General features: G+C 37.1%; 3 protein-coding genes across 11 annotated transcripts; 2 read left to right on the forward strand and 1 right to left on the reverse strand.

Annotated features, from left to right (window-relative positions):
• The first annotated feature begins 1,332 nt into the window (after positions 1-1,332).
• Positions 1,333-4,706, forward strand: LOC137090985 (dr1-associated corepressor). 3 transcript variants are annotated; one of them, XM_067455032.1, is made up of 7 exons: positions 1,333-1,469; positions 1,573-1,645; positions 2,174-2,267; positions 2,412-2,525; positions 3,146-3,248; positions 3,737-3,794; positions 3,871-4,706. In XM_067455032.1, the coding sequence occupies exons 1-6, from the start codon at positions 1,428-1,430 to the stop codon at positions 3,776-3,778; spliced, it is 468 nt and encodes a 155-aa protein (XP_067311133.1). In that variant the 5' UTR covers positions 1,333-1,427; the 3' UTR covers positions 3,779-3,794; positions 3,871-4,706. The 3 variants fall into 3 exon arrangements, with proteins under 3 accessions (XP_067311133.1, XP_067311132.1, XP_067311134.1); XM_067455031.1 differs by having other exon boundaries at positions 3,737-4,706; XM_067455033.1 differs by having other exon boundaries at positions 1,342-1,469; positions 1,568-1,645; positions 3,737-4,706.
• A 137-nt stretch (positions 4,707-4,843) lies between these two features.
• Positions 4,844-13,269, reverse strand: ahsa1b (AHA1, activator of heat shock protein ATPase homolog 1b). 2 transcript variants are annotated; one of them, XM_067455030.1, is made up of 10 exons: positions 13,047-13,219; positions 11,899-11,923; positions 11,599-11,789; positions 10,436-10,518; positions 8,516-8,633; positions 8,315-8,400; positions 6,944-7,072; positions 6,704-6,805; positions 6,568-6,619; positions 4,844-5,649 (listed from the first exon to the last, which is right to left on the reverse strand). In XM_067455030.1, the coding sequence occupies exons 1-10, from the start codon at positions 13,072-13,074 to the stop codon at positions 5,477-5,479; spliced, it is 987 nt and encodes a 328-aa protein (XP_067311131.1). In that variant the 5' UTR covers positions 13,075-13,219; the 3' UTR covers positions 4,844-5,476. The 2 variants fall into 2 exon arrangements, with proteins under 2 accessions (XP_067311131.1, XP_067311130.1); XM_067455029.1 differs by lacking the exon at positions 11,899-11,923 and having other exon boundaries at positions 13,047-13,269.
• amy2al1 (amylase alpha 2A-like 1) lies at positions 7,744-22,955 on the forward strand. 6 transcript variants are annotated; one of them, XM_067455025.1, is made up of 11 exons: positions 7,744-7,991; positions 16,455-16,627; positions 16,720-16,866; positions 17,264-17,461; positions 18,370-18,600; positions 18,730-18,863; positions 19,688-19,810; positions 19,881-19,980; positions 20,310-20,431; positions 20,509-20,634; positions 22,290-22,954. In XM_067455025.1, exons 2-11 carry the CDS (start codon positions 16,460-16,462, stop codon positions 22,477-22,479), a joined length of 1,539 nt encoding a protein of 512 aa, XP_067311126.1. In that variant the 5' UTR covers positions 7,744-7,991; positions 16,455-16,459; the 3' UTR covers positions 22,480-22,954. The 6 variants fall into 6 exon arrangements, with proteins under 6 accessions (XP_067311126.1, XP_067311124.1, XP_067311125.1 ...); XM_067455023.1 differs by lacking the exon at positions 7,744-7,991 and adding an exon at positions 13,160-13,379; XM_067455024.1 differs by lacking the exon at positions 7,744-7,991 and adding an exon at positions 13,160-13,342.
• Positions 22,956-23,194: the final 239 nt, after the last annotated feature.

Raw genomic sequence — 23,194 nt, forward strand, 5'->3', positions numbered from 1 at the left:
TTTATAAAAAAGTATTACAGGTTATAAAAAAATATTAAGCAGCAGAACTGTTTCCAACTTTGAAAATGAATCATGATATGAGAATGATTTCTGAAGGATCATGATCACTAAAGACTGGAGGAATGATACTGAAAACTCAGCTTTACATCACAGAAATAAATGATCATTTAAAGTATAATAAATTGAAAAACAATTATTTTAAATTGTAATAATATATCACAATATTAATTTTTTCCTGTATTTTTGATCAAATAAATGCAGGCTTGACGAGCAGAAGAAACTTCTTTCAAAAACATTACAAATAGTAGTGTGTCCAAACTTTTGGTCTGTACTATATACAATTTATTAATTTATTTTTCATATTTTACATTTATATTACAATAGCAAATAACACGTAATAACTGCATGAAATGTAAGGGTCCAGTTCTCAGTTTGTATCAGATAACTGCAGTAATAGACAAAACACTATGGGGTTATTCTGCCACCTGCTGGTTATAAGTTGCGCTGCTCGACTCGACTTGTTCATCACGGTGTGGGCTATATAATAAATACTACGACTCCAAAACTATTTTTAAAATGACATTGCATTAGATAACAAAATATTTAACAAAATGGGATCTGGCATCTGCTGGAAATGTAGTGATGTGACTTTTAATGGGCGAATGACGTTCCCCTCAAGTTCACACTGGCGACTGATATAGTCCACTTGATTTGATACTCTGTTATTGATGACCTTCATGCATATTGAGCGTTACTTTAGTGTCCACCTCACTACTTTTGTACCATTATACCCAGCTAACAAGGAACGTTCTCAGAACTTTCTCAAAAGTTTATCATAAAGTTCTGAACAAACATTCTAGTAACATTAATAGAACGTTCGTTCAGCGTTATCTGTGCTTTAATAAAATAAAAATAAAAACTACATTTTTTTATTCATTTATGAAACATTTTAGTTGGATGTTCATATTTTAAACGTTATTAGGCTACGTGTTTCAGAAAACATTCAAAAGTAACGTTCCCATAATGTTTGTAAAATGATGAGATGGAATATCCCCTCGCATAACGTTTTTAAGACATTTGTTTGCTTTGAACATTCGTTTAATTAGAAATAACATTTTCATAACTTAATGGGAAAGTTAGCAAAACGTTCCCTGAATATTTTTGGTAGATGGGTAGCAGGTTCATATGATCTTGAGACTAATAAAATGAACACGTGGATGGAAAAAAAATGGTTTGAGGATTGTTTACAAATCTCATTGCGCACGTGACATGGGCGTTTCCTTTGTGGAGCTCAACCTCCTTGTTTTTTTCCTCTCATTCATTTCTCATTCAGTACTTCCTGTGAAAGGTAAACAAATGGCGCTCCGCAACTCAAACCTCAAAATGATTCAAAATGTAAGCAGAATATTGAAATTTAAGAGTTTAAAATGCCCGGACAGAAGAGAAAATATAATGTTCGCTTTCCACCTGTGAGTATTTCTGCATTTCCAAGTTTTGATGCTTTGTGAATCAACTCTGCTGGTTAGACGAGCGACACTGAACATCTCATCCTCCTGTTCTCCTTTTGGCCAGGGACGCATTAAGAAAATAATGCAAAAGGACACAGAGGTTGGGCGAATCGCCTCAGCGGTACCAGTCATCATATGTATCCTTAAAACCCTGAATGTTGAATGCTGGTTAAATCACTTAATCCATTTGCTAGTTTAATATTTTAAAGAATGTAAACTCTTTCCGGGGTTTTAATGAAGGGACATTAAGATTTTATTTTATTTTACACAATTTTATCATTTTATTTTTAGAATCATTAATATTTAGTTTTGCATAACATTATTTTCATTACACGCAAATGGAGGTTCGAAGTCGACTCCAAAAGAGTCGATTCCTCGACTCTGACTCTTCGCTTCTTTTGTTCTAACGACTCATTGGTTCTATCTATCTATCTATCTATCTATCTATCTATCTATCTATCTATCTATCTATCTATCTATCTATCTATCTATCTATCTATCTATCTATCTATCTATCTATCTATCTATCTATCTATCTATCTATCTCCATCCATCCATCCATCCATCCATCCATCCATCTCTGTCCCATCTGTTGTTCTGTCTGTCTGCATCCATCCATCACAATTCTTTTATATTGCGCTTATGTTCCATGACTGCACATTAAGCTAAAGCTTTAGAAATCTTCCTCAGATCTCTTCTCAGCATGACCTGCAAAATAACTCAATCCAGGAACAGCAGAGTGATGTCCATCAATCACATGTGAGGTTCAAAATGTGCCTCCCTCCACCTCTCTTAAATAAAAATTCCTATGCATTGTCCACTGTTATATGAGTATGTGTCCTGTCCATGTTTCTGTTATTTTATTATACTTATAAAATATATTTTATTATATAATTTTTGTAGGAAACAATGCATTCATTCAGAGAGATTGTTTGACTTCCTGAAGGATTTGGCAGATCAAGCCTCCACTGCGTCAACATCAGAGAGCAAAACTAAAGGCAAATGGCAGTCACACAGGTACAGTGTAATTTATTAAAATGTTCAGGTCCCCTGCAAATGAATAAAAGCAAATGTCATCGTCAGTGGGTGCCCAATCCTGTTATTGGAGTTCTTGCAAAGTTCAGCTTTAATCTTGATCAAACACAAAAGTAAGATCTTCAGGAGCACTTGATAATAACTACAGTCAGCAGGGTTAGAAGTCTGCAGGTAGATCTCCAGGAACAGGATTGGGTTCCCCTGCCTTAGTCCACACAAGCAATTGATGGCTGTGTCCGAAATCACATACTCTCTTGAGCAGGTATGAATAAGTAAGTAATTACTTTGCAACAGATAAAAAAAGTATGATAAAGTATGAATGATATCTGGACGTATTACATTAGCCATGTTGTTATTATCACATGACCACTATGTTGCTTCACTGCCGTTCATGAATCCTCTCCTGTGGCTTCATGGGATAGTAAAATGTCCATCGTATGCACACTTTTCACTGGAAATCTGGGTACTTTTTGCCTACACTTTTATGAATACTGTGAATTCAGACACCCTTCTTTTGTTACATAATGTTTTTTACCTAACTATATAGTAAGGATGTATGAGATTGTGGATGTAACCATTGTAAGGAAATTGTGTTCCTTTAGGAAACGGTGGCAAAGTGTGTCTATCAAAGCCAGATCACCGGAGAGGGAGGAGCCACCCCAAAAAGCCACCAATGATCTGGTCATCAACAGTGATTCGTCCAGTGTAAGTGACTCTACACCTTATTAATGGCATTTTTAGAAGATGTAATCTAAGTCTCGGTTGTCCCCAGAACGTAGCCTGGTCCTACCGACTCTCACAGATTACATTTTTTTTAAATTTTGTATTTAAACAGTAAAATACACACGTTTCTTGTTCACTGTTGTCACTTACGAAAACAAAATAGCGACGCAGAGGGTGGAAACATGCAGGTTAATGGACAGTAATATTATAAAATCCCCTTCCTAAAGAAGAGGAGAGAAATCTGAGCGGCTGATCACGTGCTTGCAGGGAAAGGCTTACCAGAAGTTACTGGGTTGTCCTTTTTTCATGTTTTCTGAGTTGCTAGATGCACCGGGGATGAGATCTTAGCACATAAACACGGAAAAAGTCTGATTTTCATGATGTTTCTTTCAGAAATTGAATGAAAGATATTTGTATTTTCAATGTTAGCCGTCTTCATGAGATTCATTCTTGATGTGTTTCTTTATCAGGAGTCTGAGCTGTTCATCTGCTTGGAAACTCACTCACCTTGATCGGGCTTCTGAAAAAGTGAGAATCATACTGACAAGTTCAGGCGCATTACTAATATGACAATGTTTAATTTTTCAATTTATTCTTATTTAAGTTTCGCAAGACGCAACAATCTCTCATTGAAAACTGCAGTGTTATTCTTGAAGACCCAACATCTTTTTGGGAGGGGTGTTAGTTATTCTTAGCATCTGACATGAATATTTAATTTTTAAGTTGTGAAAATGCTCTGTTGTGGTATTATAATGACCATGAAATTAATTATATATATTTTTGCTTTCATTGTTTTGTTTTTCAAATTTTCCAGGGAGTTTTAAATTCCAATAGGGAAGAAAATTATGTTTATTATATAATAGAGATTTTGTGATCGTGAGCAGCACCACTTTTTTTCTCAGTTGGATTCATAATTAAAACTGTAGTTTGAACTAATGTTTATAAGCTGTGACTTATGTGAGACAATATTTATAGATAAAGGTAAATATTTATTTTCTTTTTCTATCATCTTTAAAAGTCACTGGTTTTGTTAACTATTATCCACAGTAGGTTGCAGGGTTCTTTAAGCGGCATATTGAATGACAAGGTATTTTATAGTGAATATTCTATAAAGTGTATTTTAAGATGGCAATATTACACAATTCTGTATAAATATGCATTTACTACTCTTAACCTAACTACTGTGATAAATGACAAATGAGACGATGTGTAGTAAAAAAAAAAGTTTAAAATAATCAATCTATTACAAATAATATTGCAAAATGTATGAATAAAATATCTGAGGTTGATGTTTCAAAGGTACTTTTATTTTAAGTAAATGATGCTCTTTGTATGGTCACAAAGTGTGATGCAGAAAATATACAAGAAAATAAATAAAACTCAATAGGGTATAAACCTTTTCCTGGATCATAATTTGGGGCAATAAATCCAATTTTTCTTCCTATAAGTGACTTTGTTTTCCTTTTCAAGCATTTCAAACATATCAGCAGCTAAAATCAGGCAGAGCCCTATAAAGGCTGAAATACAGTACTTTCAGTGATACAAAGCAAATAGTAAAGTATATAACCAGTTGTGCATTGTACATGATTTTCTTTTTAATATAGTCTGTTTGACACAAAAGAAACAGGCTTTCCACAGCTTGTTTTTTTCTTGATGAATATAAATGGAGTAAAAATCATGTGTTCATCTTCATATACTATTAGATGAGATGACATAAAGCATGTACATAAATTCCATTTCCATCAGAATGAAACATCAAGTGGTCGGAAATATCTCTTTATTGTTCCTTCTCCAAACCATCATGAAGATCCAATTTTTCATAACTGTGACAAAAGCCGCCCAGTGCATAAAAGGAACCATTTAACCCTGTGACCCTTGACAGAACAGGACAGGAGCGCCATCAGAGAGTTACCATGCTAAAAACAAGTATTTTATATTACACACATACACAGATATTTCAAATGACCAGTCTCCCCTTAAGCACTCTCTTCATCTTGTTCAGCTCTGACGTTTCAATCTTTTTCTTTATTTACTGTAAACATCAAAATCATCCAAATAAAGAAACGTGATAATGAAGCAATGTGATGCCTGCTCTTCAGTTGAGTCACATTTGGATCCTTGTCTTAATTGTAGGTGGAGCGAAATGGAAAAATTAAAAAAAATTTAAAACAAAGAAAAAAGCCCAAAACAGCGGCTGCTACATCCTAGGCTCAGCAGAGTCGTGCGCCGTAGCCAAATGTCTGTTTAATAGCGTGGCAGTAGTACCTCTGCCAGCCATCTCGTGTTCGTTCCTCTTCACTCTCAGGAACTGCCCGACACTCAATCTTTAACTCCGTCTCATTACCCTTGTCTGTGAAAATCAATGTCACCGTCGCATAGTGCTCTGAAATGAAAAAGACAGACAGCGAAGGTGAACAATTTACAGAGACAATCAATTGACACACAGTAAAATAGAGAGCCGGTAAATACATTTATAATGTGACATGCATAAAAAACATCATGGAATTTCAGACTGAAAACACATTTATACATAGTAAGAATTCCTTCTGCCATTTAGTAAACTATACTACCTCAAACGTTTGGGGTCAGTAAGATTTTAAAAGAAGTCTCTTCTGCTCACCAAAGCAGCATTAAAAATACAGTAAAAATTACAATTGATAAAAAGCTGGTTTCTATTGTAAATCTATTTTAAGATGTAATTTTTTCCTGTGATTTGAAATGCAAAGCTGTATTTTCAGCATCATTCCTCCTGTCTTCAGTGTCACAGGATCCTTCAGAAATAATTCTAAAATGCTGATTCGTTTCTCAAGAAACATGGCTGCTTATTGTCAATGCTGAAAGCATTTAAATGCGGGTTGAACCCCTCTTTCCAAGACTACTTTGCTCTGATTGGTCAGTCGGCCCAGTCTGTTGTGATTGGTCTACTCTGATTGGTCAGTCGGCCCAGTCCACTGTGATTGCTCAGAAATCAAACAACCATTAGCATTTATGAATTTAAGCTCTTTCTCAGCACAATGACACAAAGAGTAACAATGGCGTCAGTTTTACCGTATTATTCTCATCCTTTGGAAAGATCCTCAAAACAGTTGAAAATTTACTAACCCCAAACTTTGAATGTAGTGTATGTGATATTACTAAAAAATTCCCAGTGTTCAGTCCATTTTTTCCACCCTAATAGCTTATCTGTTGTATGGGAAGGTCTCTTAGCATCCAATGCTTGTACTGTTACTGTAGCAACCAATGTAGATATACTAGTCTACAGTCTATTGTCTGTGGTGCGAATAAAGCTGGCTTAACTTACCACAAGGCCATGAGTTGAACCTCCATTTCATGACTATCTTCTGCTCGGGTACCTATTAAAACCCACAATACATGTTTTCAGAAATCATAGCATCTCTGGTCATTCTGTTTTATGTAATTAGAAACTGAAGTCTCACCAACTCCTGGAACTCTCCATTCACGTTTCCATCCAACAGGCGAAACTTCCCCCCCTTTTCAGCCTCAACCATGGCCCCACTGCGCGTGAAAGCCTGAACCATCTGGAACACAGAATTTGGCATTCTTCTCAAACAAAAGTAAATCACCATTGAGAAAAGATGTGCACATTAAATAATATGAGCCCAGGGAAACTCACTATATTTGAGATGCTATGGTGGTGGTGGCAGTAGAAGACTCACCTCCTGATTGAGAAACACCCTGTAAAGCTCTTCTGGTGAGGTAAGGAAAGTGTCCCTTAATGAAAACTTGCAGGTGGGGATTTTTACCCCCGTGTTGGAAGGAGGAGGAGCAGCGCTGCATGAGCCAATCTAAAAACACACAAATGATTGATGAATTAAGCCAACTCAGCTGCTTTTACATCAGTTGTGCTTCGGCACTGCTACATCATATGGTTTGAGGAATCACTATGGCTACATCTGATTGTCACAGGGGTGCAGATTTGTCATGCTACGTCGAGCCCTACTGACTGTTTAAAAAAACAGAAATTTAAACAAAAGCATATATTAAGTTGAGCAGATTTCTGAAATGGAAACCAGGGACATTTTCTAGTTCAGTGGTCAAAGCAGACATGATAAAAACATGCAAGAACAAATCCCATAAGCCTGGACTTTTAACATGAAATCCAAACTGACAACCCAAAACACATTATTGTAGGCTTCTAATGATCGGGACTGAATCAGGATAAAAAATATTAATTTAAGCATGGATTTAAAAAAAAAAAAAATAGAATTCTGTAACTTAAGGCCATTTTTAATGATAGAAAAATAGATTTCACATTCATAATTAGAGCTGACTTTATAGATTTTAAAATGATCTACTACACATAATGGTAATCAGTTGGTTAAATGTATCTTTAAAAATGACAAAAGTAACAAAGTATTTTTATTTGGCACATTTTTAAGTGTTTGTACTTTATCAAAACATTTTTAACGAAAAATTAAACTAAATATTTGTAATTTTTCGGTCCTTGTCACTCACTCCGAGACGTGATAGTGATGTCCGATTCGTGAACAAGCTGATCTTTTTCAATTAACCTGTTAAATACGTTTGCAAATCACACTGAACGATTCATTCGTGGATTGGACCGATCCGATTGAGTCTCATTAGCTGATTCTAATGATCCGTTTAGAGCAAGTCTCCTTTTAATGATTTACTGAATTCACAAGACTGACTCAAAATGATCAAAGAATGGGACATCCTTGAGTGTGTGTGCTGATGGAGTAAAAAGTAAGTTACTAATGCCTAATTCAGTGGTTTTCAAGCCTGTCTTGGAGGCACCAGCCCTGCATATTTTGTGTCTCTCATTTAATCACACCTGATTCAGCTCATTAGTAGAGACTGCAAGAAACTAAATTGGGCGTGTCTGATAAGGGAGACAAAATGTAAATATATTTAGGTCATCCACCACTGCTTTTTTGCAGATGCCACCTGTTTTGATTTTTGTGTTTGAAACAACTCATTCATGTGGCATAAGTGTTCTAATACATTTTGGGACAACTACATAAAACACACATTGAGTTTGAAGAAAATCAAGACACTTTAAGGCTTACCTGAGTTTTGCTCGACTTAGTTGTTGCCTGGGCTGTTTGTTTCGTCACACCATTGGCTGTGGGCAGGATCATGCCCTGTGTGAACTCTACAACAGACAATAACAGATTATAGCAAACCACATCCAACATTCAACACTACAGCAGGAATGCATCTAAAACTCTCATGCATGGCATCACTTTTGACATCTTAGTGATACGTACCTGTTTTGAGGAAGCCCACATAGCTGGCCAGGGCCGTACGAATTTTATCAGCTCCTTCCCTCCTCATTAGAGAAAGCAGTGTTGTCTCAGGCTCATCTTTACAAAGACTCACACTGATCTGTGTGTGATCCAAAAAAAAAGACTCATCACATTCACACAATCTATATATTTAGCATGGCTATTTAATCAAATCACATCCAATAAAAACTAGGGCTGTGCAATTAATGGTTATGATTTTCTAATTCAATTTTGGCTTCCAGCGATTATGAAAACAAGATTGTGCCGCTGCTGCATTCTGTCCATTCCAGAGATTTGTATTTGTTCCCTACTAAGCCAAATTTAACATCCAAATCAGCTGAGTAAATGAGTGTTTTAAAATGCAATCTATTGTCACTAAACAGCGGGACGTGCCTGATATTAAACAGTATTATTTAAAAGTGCATTAAGCTGGAACAGAGAGCAAACAAAGTCAGTTATGGCTTAAGTGAACGTAAACAGTTAAGAAAAGAAACAACAGTATATTGGATCCATGCAGCTCTTAAAGTGACAACAGGCAAATAAATCTGCTGAAGTCTGTCATTAATGTTAATCAAATAATAAAAGACACATTTTTGTTCTATCGTGTTTATTTGTCAGTTTTGTCAGTAATTTGTTTCTTTGTTCTTATTGTAATGCTTACTGTTGTCTCCTGTAACTGTTTTGAGGACCTTTTACTTAAATTAGTTAATCTAGTATTATTTTTTACTGAAGTATCGATAATTGTAAAATTTCACTGATATATAAAATGTCTCATATTATAAAATAAGACTGATCATATCACCAACCAACAATTGTTAAATCATGATTTCAATATTAACCAAAATAATCATGATTATGATAATCGAGCAGCCCTAATAACAACAACAACAACAACACATTTTTGTATAATTTTGTTCCAGATACTTTAGATCAGTGGTTCTTAACCTTTTTGACTCCAAGGCACCCCACTGTCCACAATAATTTTCGAAGGCTCCATGAATTTTCTAGTTGTTTGTGATTTACTAAGGATTAAGGATAAGGATTTTTTTTTTTTTTACTCACAATTTCTAATACTTTTGGAGCTTGGCTTAACTAGAAAATGTACATTCATTATTAAAGTGTTCATGGTGTTATACAATTTTATTTACATGACATTTCCTAGAATTCAGACTTTCATAATGAGGCTTCCTCGTATATCTATGTTATCTAAGGGAATAAAAATACTGGTTCTTTAAAAACAACAAATTAATTAAAAGAAGACATACCTTGATTTTAAATAATTGTAAGTCAACCATCTTGAGGCCCCTCTGGAATTTGCTAAAGCCCCCTATTGGGCTCTGTCTGTCCCCCAATTGAGAACTGCTATAGATTTTCGAATACATTTAAAGGGGCTATATGTAGAATTCAGAAACCCTTGTTGAACAGTAGCCCTTATTGCTTACTGAATATGATTAAATGTATTGATTATATTGTATATTTGAGACTATCGACTATATACTGTAGATCTGACTGTCTGAGACTACAGTTTGAATGAATCCTTTTTTTTTGCATTACGGTACAGAATGGCTCTTTCTGTATTTTCCTGAACACTGCATACAATTTGTTCATGCGTCACTGAATGGAAGAGAGGCTCTCTGGAGTTCACATAAATGCCACATCCTTTTGATTTTCCTGGCAAAAATGTCCACATAAGTCCTTCACATAAAAATCAGTCTACACATTTTCATAGACAACCTAGGAAGTCAGTCTCGTTACAAGCTGTTCGCACATTAGCAATAAAAAAGTAAGTAATGCATGAAAATTCTTACATATCGCCCCTTTAAATAAATAAACAATGTTCTTCTGTAAAACTGTCAGGCTGGTGATGCTACAAAAAAAGCTACGTAAATAAGGTTAACTTACATCAAGGTCGTCCATGTCATTTTCATCCGAAAGGTTTGGAACATCAATGTTCCCCTTGTATTTAATGCCGGTTTTTGATGTCCCTGTACAAACAAGCCCAAATCATCCACATGAATATTACAGCCAAATATCATAAACTAAATAACTGGTTCAATTAAAGGCCCACTGAAGTGCCTTGAAACATGCAGCATTATTCAATGTGTTAAGATAGGTCCTGTCCTAAATGGCATCCTAAACGCTCACGGTCTTCCTCTGAGTCCGCACTGTCACAATGTAATGGCGATTTGACTGCCGGGTAGAAGTCCTTTGTGTAGTTTGCGAACTTGTGGGCTCAGCTGAAGTGCGTATTGAATGCGCAAAGGGGGCGCTCACAAGCACCCTTCTTTAAGCGTAAATGACGAATGGGACAGCCTATGTTCTTGTGGCCATTGTAAGTGTGCCATTTGGGACAGGGCCATAATTTCTACTGAAACAGGAAGACAGGGCAGGACATAAACAGCTCCTCCCCTTTAAGATAGCAAATAGCATTTAGTTCCAAGTGCTACTCACTGCAGAGTCAAATAACATCCCAGCATCCTCTTTGGAGCTCCAGTGGTGGAGGGATATGGGCCCTGTCCCAAATGGCACACTTCATAAGCACTTTCGGTCTTGTGGACTTACAATGGCCGCTCCGTGCGCGTGTCCGTTGAGTCCACAAGACCGTAGGGTGTCCCATTTGTCATTTTACATCTCAGAAATGTGCTCGCGAGCGCCCCCTTTGCGGCCGTTATGCGCCCTCGATGCGCACTTCTGCCGAGCCCACACTAGTGCGAGCTATGCAGAGGACTTCTTCCCAGCAGTCAAAGTGGCATTACGTTGTGAAAGTGCGGACTCAGAGGAAGACCGTGAGGGTTTAGGGTGCCATTTGGGACAGGGCCAGAGTTCTGGCCTGGCCTGGGTTGGTTTAGGGTGTGGTTGGATATTCTAGCTACCCCCATTAGGTACAAATTACATTCGCCCCTCCTCTCTGGAGTTCTAGTGGGGAGGAGCTACATGTATGCACCACCCATTTGCTCTGCAGTGAGCAGCCTCTCTTTAAGTTTAGATCACAGCTCGGCCAGAGCCGTTAAGCTCAATAAATTAGCAACAACTCATCCACAGTTATTCCACCCGTATTTCCTCACCTGTCCAGGTAGCCTTCAGATTCCACTCATAGAAGAATATAAGCTTCCCTTTGCGATTATTGATGGATGCTTCTCCCTCCACCTTGCTGACCTCTGTGATCTCACACTTGCCTTCTTCACTCTCCACCCACAATCCCATGAGTAGATCCTTCAGCTTCTCCGATGACCAGTTTGTGGCGTCCCTCTCCGTCCTAGTAATACAAAGCACATCCACTGATATTACTCATTTATTTTGCAGGGGTCCATGCTAAGAATTTTTCTACTGGTCCAGTTTGCCCAGTGGTTCAGATTTTTACTTGCCCTGGCAATATTTTCACTGGTCCCACTAAAGAAAAAAGAAAAAAACTATGACTTAATCAGTTGTTTGTGATTACAGCATACAGACTTAAATGACAAATAGAATATATTAAATTAAAATGTATTTTAACATTTATTTTTATAATTAATATTTCTTAGAATCTTAATATTTTACTAACAATGAAAAGTACTTGTAAAGCATTCATTAATCTTAGTTAATGTTAATTTTAGTATTTACTAATACAATATTAAAATAAATACAACAAGGTTTTATTAGTTAATGTAGAGTGTATGATACACATCATTGATGTGGATTTCCATTAGTCAGGTATACAGTCATTAAAATGTATACATTTAATTACCAAGGCTATAATTATAGAGTATGAGTCTTCAAGACAACAAATGTCATGAGATTAACGAGCAATACATTTGGAAAGTGACGTTTCCAGGCCTTTAAAAAAACAATCACAATAGTAATATGTATTATTGAGATTTCCAAATGATAATTGTGCTTCAAAACTAGCTTTAATGTGACTGTCCTGTTGAATGTTTCCTGATTAGATCATGGTTGAAACTAGGCTCTGTAGTATTTGCTGTCAACAGTAAAAAGACATTCAAACTTGTGGATGTAGATGCTGACAAACACAAATAAATTGTATAAATGCTTCAGCTTCCCCAGTGTATTTCTACTTATACATCAGAATCAGTGTTAACCTAAACAATCATCCACTTCAACATTTAACTTGCTCTAAAGAAAAAACTGACAGCATCTCTTCCCCAGTACTAGTCAATGTCGAGACACTACAATAACAGAACCGAAGCGACTTGTCAGACAACATTAGCTGACAACCCAAGAAATAAGGGAATAAAACAATATTATCGTCAAATTATAGAAATATGTCGACCAGAAAGCCGGTGAAAGCATGGCGTGGATGAACTTGAGACGACGCTAATGGTCCACTAACCAGACATCAGAATAAACACCCAAATAACAACAACTTGAACTGGTTGTCGCATTAACGTTATATTTTCTTCGGTCAAGAGCCTTCGTGAGGCAAAGTGATTCAAAGACGACAGCTCATGTCAGTGTCGAGTCTCCTTTAGCATGTTAGCATCAAGATGAGCAAATGTGCCGGTTGACTCTCTCTCACCAGTGCCAGTTGTTGACGTTTGTGGCATCCGCTCGCTCCTCCACGATCCAGCGAGGGTCTCCTTCTCCCCACTTCGCCATACTGATTTAATACAGATATTCTGAATTGTGATTGAATGAAGCTGTGGAGTCTGGCGGAATGTGTCTGACACGAGTGAGCTCTCGCTTCTGGAATCCTCTCGACTGCTGCCTCTGGTTTTGTTGCCCGTAGAAATTACTGGAAACGGAAGTCGCACGCAAAGCACTCCGTGCTAAACACAAGGCTGCTTGAGATGATTCCGCATGAACCTGTTACACGTGAGCTGGGAGAAATGTGTCGTAGTTCTGTTTTTTGGTATTATACTATTCTAAATAATGGCTGTAGCATTGTGTTTAAAATATCCTGTAGATCCTGTAAATACCACGTAAATTCTATAGGGTAATATGCAAAATGTAAAATGGATGTATGCACGTAACTTACCCTCGGTTTCAAGGCATAAGCTAGTCCTAGACAAAAATGAGCTGTTTGAGCTGTTTTAACTGAAAAATCTTACAATATGTCAGTGGCATTGCTTTGTCATCAGATGCACATCAGTGTTTTTTATTTTATTTCTTTCGGACATGTTTATAAAAGTTACTTAAATTATAAATTTTAAGCAGGTTATGTGACATGCCCGGGTATGTTTAAGAGTAAGTAAGCGGATAACCTTAAAGGGATAGTTCACTTTGAAATTAAATTTTAATATGTTTTAGCGTACCTCATGGCCATGGGCATCCGAGATGTAGGAGTATTTGTTCCCCCAGTAGTTTCAATTTTGATAATTTTAGGTCCAACCGTTCTTGTCTGTGCCTCACATAATGCAGGTCTATGGTCACCCCCTCAAAGAGCATACACAGAGAAGTCCAAATTAAACAATCATGTACATCGTTTTTACCTCTTGTACACCACAGGAAACACGCACGCGCGCCCTCGGATCAGTCGGACGTAGTGGTGTACAAGAGGTAAAAACAATATAAATACTGTTCGTTTTCTCACACAAACCGCTCGTTTCGTGTCTTAGGCCATCAGTGTGTACTTACGATGGGTGATTGTTTAATTTGGACTTCTCTGTGTATGCTCTTTGAGGTGGTGACCATAGACCTGCATTATGTGAGGCACAGACAAGAACGGTTTGACCTAAAATGATCAAAATTGAAACTACTGAGGAAACAAATACTCCTACATCTCGGATGCCCATGAGGTAAGCTAAAACATATCAAAATTTAATTTCAAAGTGAACTATCCCTTTAACTCTCAGTTTCAGGGTATGTTAGTGGCCATAGCAACTTACTCTCTAAACATAACCTCTGAATATCCGGAGCAGGTTATCTTCTTAAGAGGTTTCAGATGTGTGTCTTATAATTAATATAGTTATATTAGTATTAACTAAATAATATACAGTATTATATATTAATTCTAAAGCACTTTTATAAAAAGGTAATGTTTAAATGTTGATGCAATTCAAATGTACCATATTAATTGTCATCGCGCACATGGATCTGCATTTAATTAATGAGTATCAAACAAACAAAATAATCTTTATTCTTAGATTGAAAATATGATTGCACAAACACCAAATAGGTGACCGTGTGCACTAGTAGGTTATGTAAATCGCCATTAAACAAAAGAAGAAGAAGGAAGTAGAATGGGGCGCTTTTCTAAGCATCTGTTTCCATTGTGTTTTTGGAACCAGCATACCTTGAGTAAGCAAGGTAACCTTTAGACACCTGCCTTTTTACATGAAGTTTAATGACATCCATTCTCAATCTGTCAGGTTTAATATGGAGTTGGCCCACCCTTTGCAGCTTTAACAACTTCAACTCTTCTGGAAAGACTTAAGTTTAGAAGTGTTTTTATGGGAATTTGTGACCAATTTTCTAAAGTATTTGTGAGGTCAGGCACTGATGTTAGACGAGAAGCTGTGGGTCACAGTCTCCACTCAAATTCACCCCTAAAGGCGTTCTATCAGGTCCTCCAAACCAAACTCGCTCATCCATGTCTTTATGGACCTTACTTTGTGCACTGGTGCGCATTCATGTTGGAACAGGAAGGGGCCATGCCCAAACTGTTCCTACAAAATTGAGATTGAAATTGTCCAAAATGTCTTGGTATGCTGAGGAGTTCCTTTCACTTGAACTAATGGGCCAAGCCCAACCCCTGAAAAACAACCCCACACCATAATTCCCCTAATACTAAACTTTACACTTGACACAATGCAGTCAGACAAGTATCGCTCTCCTGTGAACTGCCAAACCCACAATCGTCCATCAAACATTAACAACAAAAGAAGAGTATTTTACAAATATGCAATATATAGTATACAAGAGCTTTATTAAACATTAAATTGAAATAATTGCACATGGGGGGGGGGGTATATATGTTTTTAAATTTGCCATGTCCATGTGCTTCCTGGTCTTGTCATGTGATTCCCTCCCCCTCACGTGATCCTGTCATGGGTCATGTTGTCATTGGTTTAATTGTTCATCATTGTTCACAGGTGTCACTTGTCTTGTCATTAGCCCATGTGTATTTAAGCCTTCATGTTTGCCTTGTGTCTTTGTTTTGCATTAATGATGTGATGTGCTGTGTTGGTAAGTTTTATGGTTTGCCAAGTCTTTTTTTATATCTATATTTTTGAGTTTAATAAAGAGACTGCACTTGGGTATTTCAATTTGCCTCCCAGTGGACCTATGTTACAAGTTGGTTCAATGTTTAAATGTTAATTCTAGTATGTACAATAGCCAAAGGGACATTCAAATTTGAATTAGAATGGAAGTGACTTAGGCACAGACAAAAAACTGTGTTTCTGATTGAGCTTTATTTTTGACCATTATATTGATAGGCCATATCACATGCTTGCATACGAGTCATTTTGAACTAAAAAAAAGTTATGAAAAAAGTAATTAATGAAAAAAGAATGTATAGGTAAAAAAAAAGTATTCACTTAATTGCTAACCTGTAACAAGTTCTGACAGGTAAACCACTATTGGCATTATATATGACAGTTCTGTGATGGAGTTTGGCATAATTTCAGAAAAGCCAAGGACAAGAACTACTAATATTGCAACAAAAATAAACAAAAGCAGATATTGGAAAATGCCATTTCTTTTTAATGACACTTGAAACTGAAGAGAACCGTCATTCTTTTTTTTGCAGCAAGTGAGTTTCAAAGAAAGGCATTTATCATGTGATTATTATTATTTTTTATTTTATTTTTGTCTAAATTGAAACAAATATCACAACTTTTTTTTCCCATTAAAACAATTAATTATTACCAACAGATTTAAATGTTTCTTGTACACTAGATTGTGAGTTTATGCAAGAACTGCACATCTCAGTATGGACTCATTCATTGGATGTGCTTATGACACTGTTTTCTTCTGCACAAAGGCACAATGAAGCTCCTGATTGTGGCTATATTAGTTGGACTGTGTCTTGCCCAGCACAACCCAAACACTAAGCATAATAGGACCTCCATTGTTCATCTGTTTGAGTGGCGGTGGGCAGATATAGCTGAAGAATGTGAGAGATACCTGGCTCCAAATGGCTATGGAGGAGTTCAGGTATGGTTACAATTTTGTTGTTTTAAGGAACAGTATGATAAAATAGATTTTTTTAGACTAAGCTTTTAGAGGAGTTGTCTTTGATTTTACAGATCTCTCCCCCTAGTGAGAGCATTGTGGTGACTAATCCTTGGCAGCCTTGGTGGCAGAGGTATCAGCCAATCAGCTACAACTTATGCTCCAGATCAGGAACTGAGGAAGAGCTGAAGGACATGATCACACGCTGTAACAATGTTGGGGTAACACAAAACTACTGTAAAAATCCTGTAATTTTCATGACAGCCACACATTCTCCTCAAAAAAATTTGATTAATCAGTGCTGTGCCATGCCGAGGGACAATTCATAGCTGAGAAGTTGCAATTGCAGATTTTAAACCAAGATTGAGACCGAAGAAAATCTACAGACTGCAGTTTTAAGTATAGTAATATTGTTAAATTTGAAAACATTTCAGACAGCTGTGTTTGACTAGTTGGGACAACATTTGGTGGAATTATGTGGGTTTAACATTGTTTTTAAATAGTTTCTAGACATTCACATATAGTATGTGTGACTTAAAAGGTCCTCTAACCCAGAAAATGTAGTTGCTTTCTTTTACAGATAGTAGACGGCATCTCCTGTGTGCTACTTTTCCACAGGTGAACATATATGTGGATGCAGTCATAAATCACATGTGTGGAGCCTCTGGTGGAGAGGGCACTCATTCCAGCTGTGGATCATACTTCAACGCCAACAAGGAGGACTTCCCTTCTGTCCCATACTCCTCATGGGACTTCAATGATTACAAGTGTAGAACTGCCAATGAAGAGATTGAAAACTCCAACGATGTTTTCCAGGTACTTTTTAAAGACATGTATTATTTATTTATTAAACATTCGCCGTATCCGGTTAGCAAAACTCCAAACATATCATCTTTTTTTAAGAATGACTTCAGTGCCGTTCTTTGTTCTTTTCTCCGAGAAAAGCTTAACTCCAAGTCTTCCAGAGTCGCGGACAAAGCTGATTCGAAAGACCGCAGTTCGCCAGTTTCTGTGTTTACTACAAGCACGCAAACGCAACTCGACCGTAGTCATTACCGACTCTATACACGATGTGATTGGCCCGGCAAGAGTTAGGGGAATACAGCTCAGAAGGGTATTGAGAGTTGTTAGACGACACTCGCGGGCAGATTAAATCTGCTGCCGCTAGGGTGCGTCTAGATTTCTAGGTTAATGAAGTGACACTGTGTAAAAAAAAAAACTAACATCTTTATTCAACACTGTCTTCTCTTCCCTGCCACTCATTTCTGCTATACCTCTGGCGTCACATGGACTTTTATCAATCCCTCTACAACCTTTCTGGGCCTTGAAAGTGGTTGTTGCGTTGTTGTCTGTGGGGTCAGAGAGCTCTTGGATTTCATTCAAAATATATTAGTTTGTGTTTCGGAGATGAGTTTGGGGTGAGTAATGACATTAATTTTGGGGTAAACTAACTCTTTAAGTGACAAAGGAAACATTATGGTTTAATTACAGTATCTACCAGCAGGGGACACACTGCTCAAGCTAGTGTTAGGTGCACAGCACTACAGAAAGCTTGTATCATCTTACCATATATTTAAAGACTCATTATAGGTTTTAAAGGTACATTATTGCCCCTGACTTTAATTACAATCCTCAAATTTGTTCTCACCCAACTTAAATCCAAATTAGTAACACAAAGTTCAGTCATTTTAAGACTTGCTGATTTGTTAATTTTGTGTTGACAGATTAGAGATTGTCGCTTGGTGAGTCTCCTGGATTTGGCCCTAGAGAAGGACTATGTTAGAGGAAAAGTGGCTGAATACATGAACAAACTGATCGACATGGGTGTGGCTGGATTCAGAGTAGATGCTTGTAAGCACATGTGGCCTGGTGACCTTAGTAACGTCTACGGCAGACTCAAGAGCCTGAATACCACTTGGTTTTTACCTGAGACCAAGCCCTTTATTTATCAAGAGGTATCACCATCTCATCAAGATCAGAGTTACTTAACATGGTTGTTAAAAGCATTACCACATTATTATTATTATTATTATTATTATTATTATTATTATTATTTTTATTTTTTATTTTTATTTTTCTTTCAGGTTATCGAGTATGGTGGAGAGCCCATAAAAGCCAGTGAATATTTTGAACTCGGAAGAGTGACAGAGTTCAAGTACGGTGCAAAACTAGGCGCCGTCATTCGTAAATGGGACAAAGAAAAGCTAAGCTATCTTAAGTATGCAACAGTAACCTCTATTACACTGATATCTGGACATTTGGTTTCTGATTGGTTCTGAACACAGCCTTGATTGCTCATGTATTTTTGTTGTATATTTCACTGCTGTCCATGACAATCTCTCATACCATTAATAGTACGTCTTCATTTAATTTTATATCTCTTTTCATTCTTGTGGAAGTTATTTGGGGCCACTTGTTGCAGTCTCAGCTGCTAAAAATATAGATGCATAGTTAATAGGAAAACTAATCTGGATTGCAGATTAGTACTAATATGTTGTCATACTGTTACCGTGTTTGTCTTGTTGCTAGGCTGACAGTTTTTTTTTTTTTTTTGAGTTTTTATTCAGAATATTTCTTAGCCAATAGAGCATTAAGCAAATCTATAATTCCTTACAGTGTCCTGATTACCATGTATGGGTTTCTTTTGCAATGTTTACCAGCTTAATGTAGACCATGTAGTGATATCTTAAGGAGGAAATGTCACATTTGCCTACACAGCTAACAAAAACATGTTCTAAGAACATTTCTGCACGCATTGTTACTCTTGAATGTTGTCTGAACATTCTGAAACAAACTAAAACGTTTTAGAAAACAATGTCCCATGAATGATGTATAAATGTTTTTGTGATAATTTTTTGAGAACATTATAAAAGACCAGATAATGTCAAACAAACATTTGATTAACGCCACTGGAAGAACATTTGTTCATAACTTCGAGATAGTCTTGTCAGAATATTAGGCAAAGTTCTGAGGATTTGCTGGGTATAATCATGCTCGGCAATCTTTTGTCTTCTAAGAGTTGTAAACATTGTTTTGTCTTAGGAACTGGGGAGAGGGATGGGGTTTCATGCCCTCTGATAAAGCCTTGGTGTTTGTGGACAATCATGATACTCAGAGATGCCAAAGTGCTGGTGGAGCTTGTGTTCTGACATTTTCGGACTCTAGGTAAATATTTTGTCCCAAACTACAACTATTCCTACTGTTAGTGGTATTTTTTAAATTTTGTCTTTTGCAGGCTTTATAAGATTGCTTCAGGGCTCATGTTGGCTCACCCATACGGTGTCCCTAGCATCATGTCTAGTTACCATTGGGATCAACATTTGGTGAATGGAAAGGTGAATGCTTACACTTAAAATAATGATCACATTAAAGTCTTCTAGTTGATGACACCCAGGTGCTTTACATTAATGAATAGTGCACCAGGGTAAATCTCCTCAATCACTAAATTGCAAATTTTTTTTTGTTTTGTTCAAGGGAAGTAATCAACAGTTTTTCAATAGCTGAAGAATATGTAAAAGTATGGTATTTGTAGTGTCTCTAAGGGTGGGGCTTAAAATGTTGAAAAGCCTTTTTTCTTTAGCCCAAAAACACAATAGATTATTTCATACCACACACGTTGTATAGAAATCTTGAATAAATAATGTTTTGGTGAAATAAAACACAGGATCAGAATGACTGGATGGGTCCTCCAAGCAATGCCAATGGATCCACTAAGCCAGTACCCATCAACCCAGACTCCACCTGTGGGGACAAGTGGATATGTGAGCACAGGTGGCGCCAAATCAGGTGAGTGAATTCAGGAAACCGTGTGCAAAATTTAGTGTCAAGTCCCAGTGATTCTCATGCTCTCTTCCCCACCCCAGGAATATGGTGATTTTTCGCAATGTGGTCAATGGTCAGCCTCTCTCCAATTGGTGGGACAACGGTAATAATCAGATCGCCTTTAGCCGCGGCGACAAGGGATTCATTGTCATCAACAATGATGATTGGTGAGAAACTTGCAATAGTAACCCAAGAATAGGACATGTTTATATACAAATTGATTACACATTATTTCTCTTTTAAATTGGCATGGAATGGAAGTTGTGATACTCTTTTCTTCCCTGTTGTGATGTGTATATAAGAGTGAAATTGCTTTTTGAACAAGGAAATATTTAGGGCAGGGCTTAATTTGTCCATTGGGAATCTATTGGATGGTTCTGGTTTGCTATCGCTGTGATCTCATATGAGTGACAGCTTGTCCTGCCCTCAAGCCATTAAACACGTTTTCAGAGAAGATCTGTATGGAGAACTTGGAGGCATGGGGATTGAAAAGAAAAAAATGAGATGGGAGGGAAAATGATGTGAACGGGAAAATAATTTATAATTAAAATATTCCACACGAGTGCAAGAAAATAAAGGGTTCTGTCAGGTGCTTCATATATAGTTTGCTCCATCATGGGATCACTTTATTAATTTAGTATTTAATGTAATTAATTTAGTTTTAATTGGGTCCCCTAAAAGTGACCAGGTAGACCAAACTGTAAGTCGTAGAGAAATCCCTCCTTGAAATTTTCAGGGATGGTAGTATGCACCACTTCTACCATATCACTGAGGCTTGCCCCAATCAGCCGGATATGGGCGCTAGCCGCGCTACAGCGAGCAAAAGTATGGCTCAAAATTCCTAAACCATTCATTGCAGGCTCAAATGTCTTGTATTAGATTCGGTCGTCACCCCGGTGCAATTTTCCGGTATTTTGGATTTTCTGAACTAGTCCTAGTGCAGAAAGATTCTCTGGAGTTTTTTGATTCACACCCGCGATGGAATGTCAAACTGTTTGAAGTGGGCTTAGACATTTTAGTAAAAGTGGCCATCCCTATTGAATGGAATGAAATAATTTCACCAAACTCTGTACACCTATGTACAAGCTCAGTCTGTGGTCGCACAAAAGTGGCTGAAGGACCACTTTGTGGCGCTATAAAATTTTGATGAAGAAAAAATACTACCCAACAGTCAGTACGAATGACTTGAAAACTGGCATGCAGTGTCTTTGTTCAAGGTGCCGCAGTTGTCTACAATGAGAGCATTCGCTTATCTTGAAAAACACGGCCACGGGACCGAAACTTACTAGGCCTGTTTGACTCACAGCCCTAAACGCCTGTAAGATGTTCTAAAAAAATCGGCCATGGGGGCACTTTTCACATGCGTAAAGGATTATCTAGGTATCACATGATTTTTCGCACATGCCTACAACATTGATACCATATGGTAGTTCCTCATGCCTCATACGCTCCTCATTCTGAGCAACTTTGCCTCTAGGACTACCACTGTCAATTGAATAATTTGTTAAATATTTAAATAGCTTAAATTGACTTAAATAAACCCTGTTAATTGCTGCTTGCAGCTTTATTTTTTTATTACATTTTATCAATTAAGCAGTTAAGGAGCATACTTTATCACAAGAAGAAAATATTATGCAATCATGTAAGACATTTCTCCTTTTATAAAGAACCTTTTTGGCATTAAGATTGAGTCAAGAACCCTGTTCGCTATAGTATCCCACTAAACCTTTTTTTTTTTTTTTTTTGAGTGCACTCAAAAAAATAACAACAATGGTCAGTTTTGAATGATGGCGACTTCAACAGGATTTGATTAATGTCCCAGGGAACTGAATGTGATGCTGGACACTGGCCTGCCCGCCGGCACGTACTGTGATGTCATCTCTGGAGACAAGAGTGGGGACAGCTGCACAGGGAAACAGGCGTCAGTGGGTTCTGATGGACGTGCCACTTTCCACATCAGCCAAACACAGGAGGATCCATTCATTGCCCTCCATGCTGACTCGAAACTGTAGATTCAATAAGGATACTTATAATAAAGAGGGATCACTTAACTCAACAGTGTGGTGGAACAGCTTTTGGTTTACAATCACTTATTTCATGAAAAAGACAAACCAAAGTATCTTATAGCCTACAGATCTACAATCTGCTGTCTAAATTTGGATGAACAAATGAACAAATCAATCAATCAATCAATCAACTTTATTTATATAGCGCTTTTACAATCACGATTGTGTCAAAGCAGCTTCACAGTGTCAAACAGGATAATATTGCGACAAAATTAGATTTGGCTGTACAGTCGTTCTGGAGTAAACAGTAATGTTATCAGCTTAGTTTAATTTATCATATAGCAACAATGTTGGCAGATCAGTATTTAAGTTTATAGAATTAAATAAGACCTAATTCATACATTTTATTTGTATAATAAGTTGAATAACTTTAATCATATTTTTAGTGTCCCCAACTGAGCAAGCCAAGCCAAAGGTGACAGTGGCAAGGAACCAAAACTCAATCAGGGCATGATGGAGAAAAATAAACCTTGGGAGAAACCAGACTCAGTCGGGGTGCCAGTTCTCCTCTGGCCTATTAACACACCATGTAAGATTATTATTCTGGCAACCTTACAGGTCAGAAATCATATTAGATTGGAATATTCAAAATTTCAGGGTGAAATGTATAAATATTTATCACTTATAATACCTTAGCCAATTGCATTGATTAGCATAATTT

Source organism: Pseudorasbora parva, chromosome 10 (assembly GCF_024679245.1).
Source record: "Pseudorasbora parva isolate DD20220531a chromosome 10, ASM2467924v1, whole genome shotgun sequence".
Classification (NCBI taxonomy): domain Eukaryota; kingdom Metazoa; phylum Chordata; class Actinopteri; order Cypriniformes; family Gobionidae; genus Pseudorasbora; species Pseudorasbora parva.

Bases quoted from the DNA above. Each gene is read 5' to 3' on its own strand.
- LOC137090985 (XM_067455031.1), top strand. From the start codon at position 1,428: ATGCCCGGACAGAAGAGAAAATATAATGTTCGCTTTCCACCT. The intron at 2,526-3,145 runs GTACAGTGTAAT...GTGTTCCTTTAG, and splicing joins GGCAAATGGCAGTCACACAG to GAAACGGTGGCAAAGTGTGT. The intron at 3,249-3,736 runs GTAAGTGACTCT...TTTCTTTATCAG, and splicing joins TCAACAGTGATTCGTCCAGT to GAGTCTGAGCTGTTCATCTG.
- ahsa1b (XM_067455029.1), bottom strand. From the start codon at position 13,126: ATGGCGAAGTGGGGAGAAGGAGACCCTCGCTGGATCGTGGAGGAGCGA. The intron at 8,634-10,435 runs GTAAGTTAACCT...GATCACACACAG, and splicing joins ATGACATGGACGACCTTGAT to ATCAGTGTGAGTCTTTGTAA. The intron at 8,401-8,515 runs GTACGTATCACT...TGTCTGTTGTAG, and splicing joins TGTGGGCTTCCTCAAAACAG to AGTTCACACAGGGCATGATC.
- amy2al1 (XM_067455023.1), top strand. From the start codon at position 13,328: ATGAACCTGTTACACGTGAGCTGGGAGAAATGTGTCGTAGTTCTGTTT. The intron at 19,981-20,309 runs GTGAATGCTTAC...AATAAAACACAG, and splicing joins AACATTTGGTGAATGGAAAG to GATCAGAATGACTGGATGGG. The intron at 20,432-20,508 runs GTGAGTGAATTC...TCCCCACCCCAG, and splicing joins CACAGGTGGCGCCAAATCAG to GAATATGGTGATTTTTCGCA.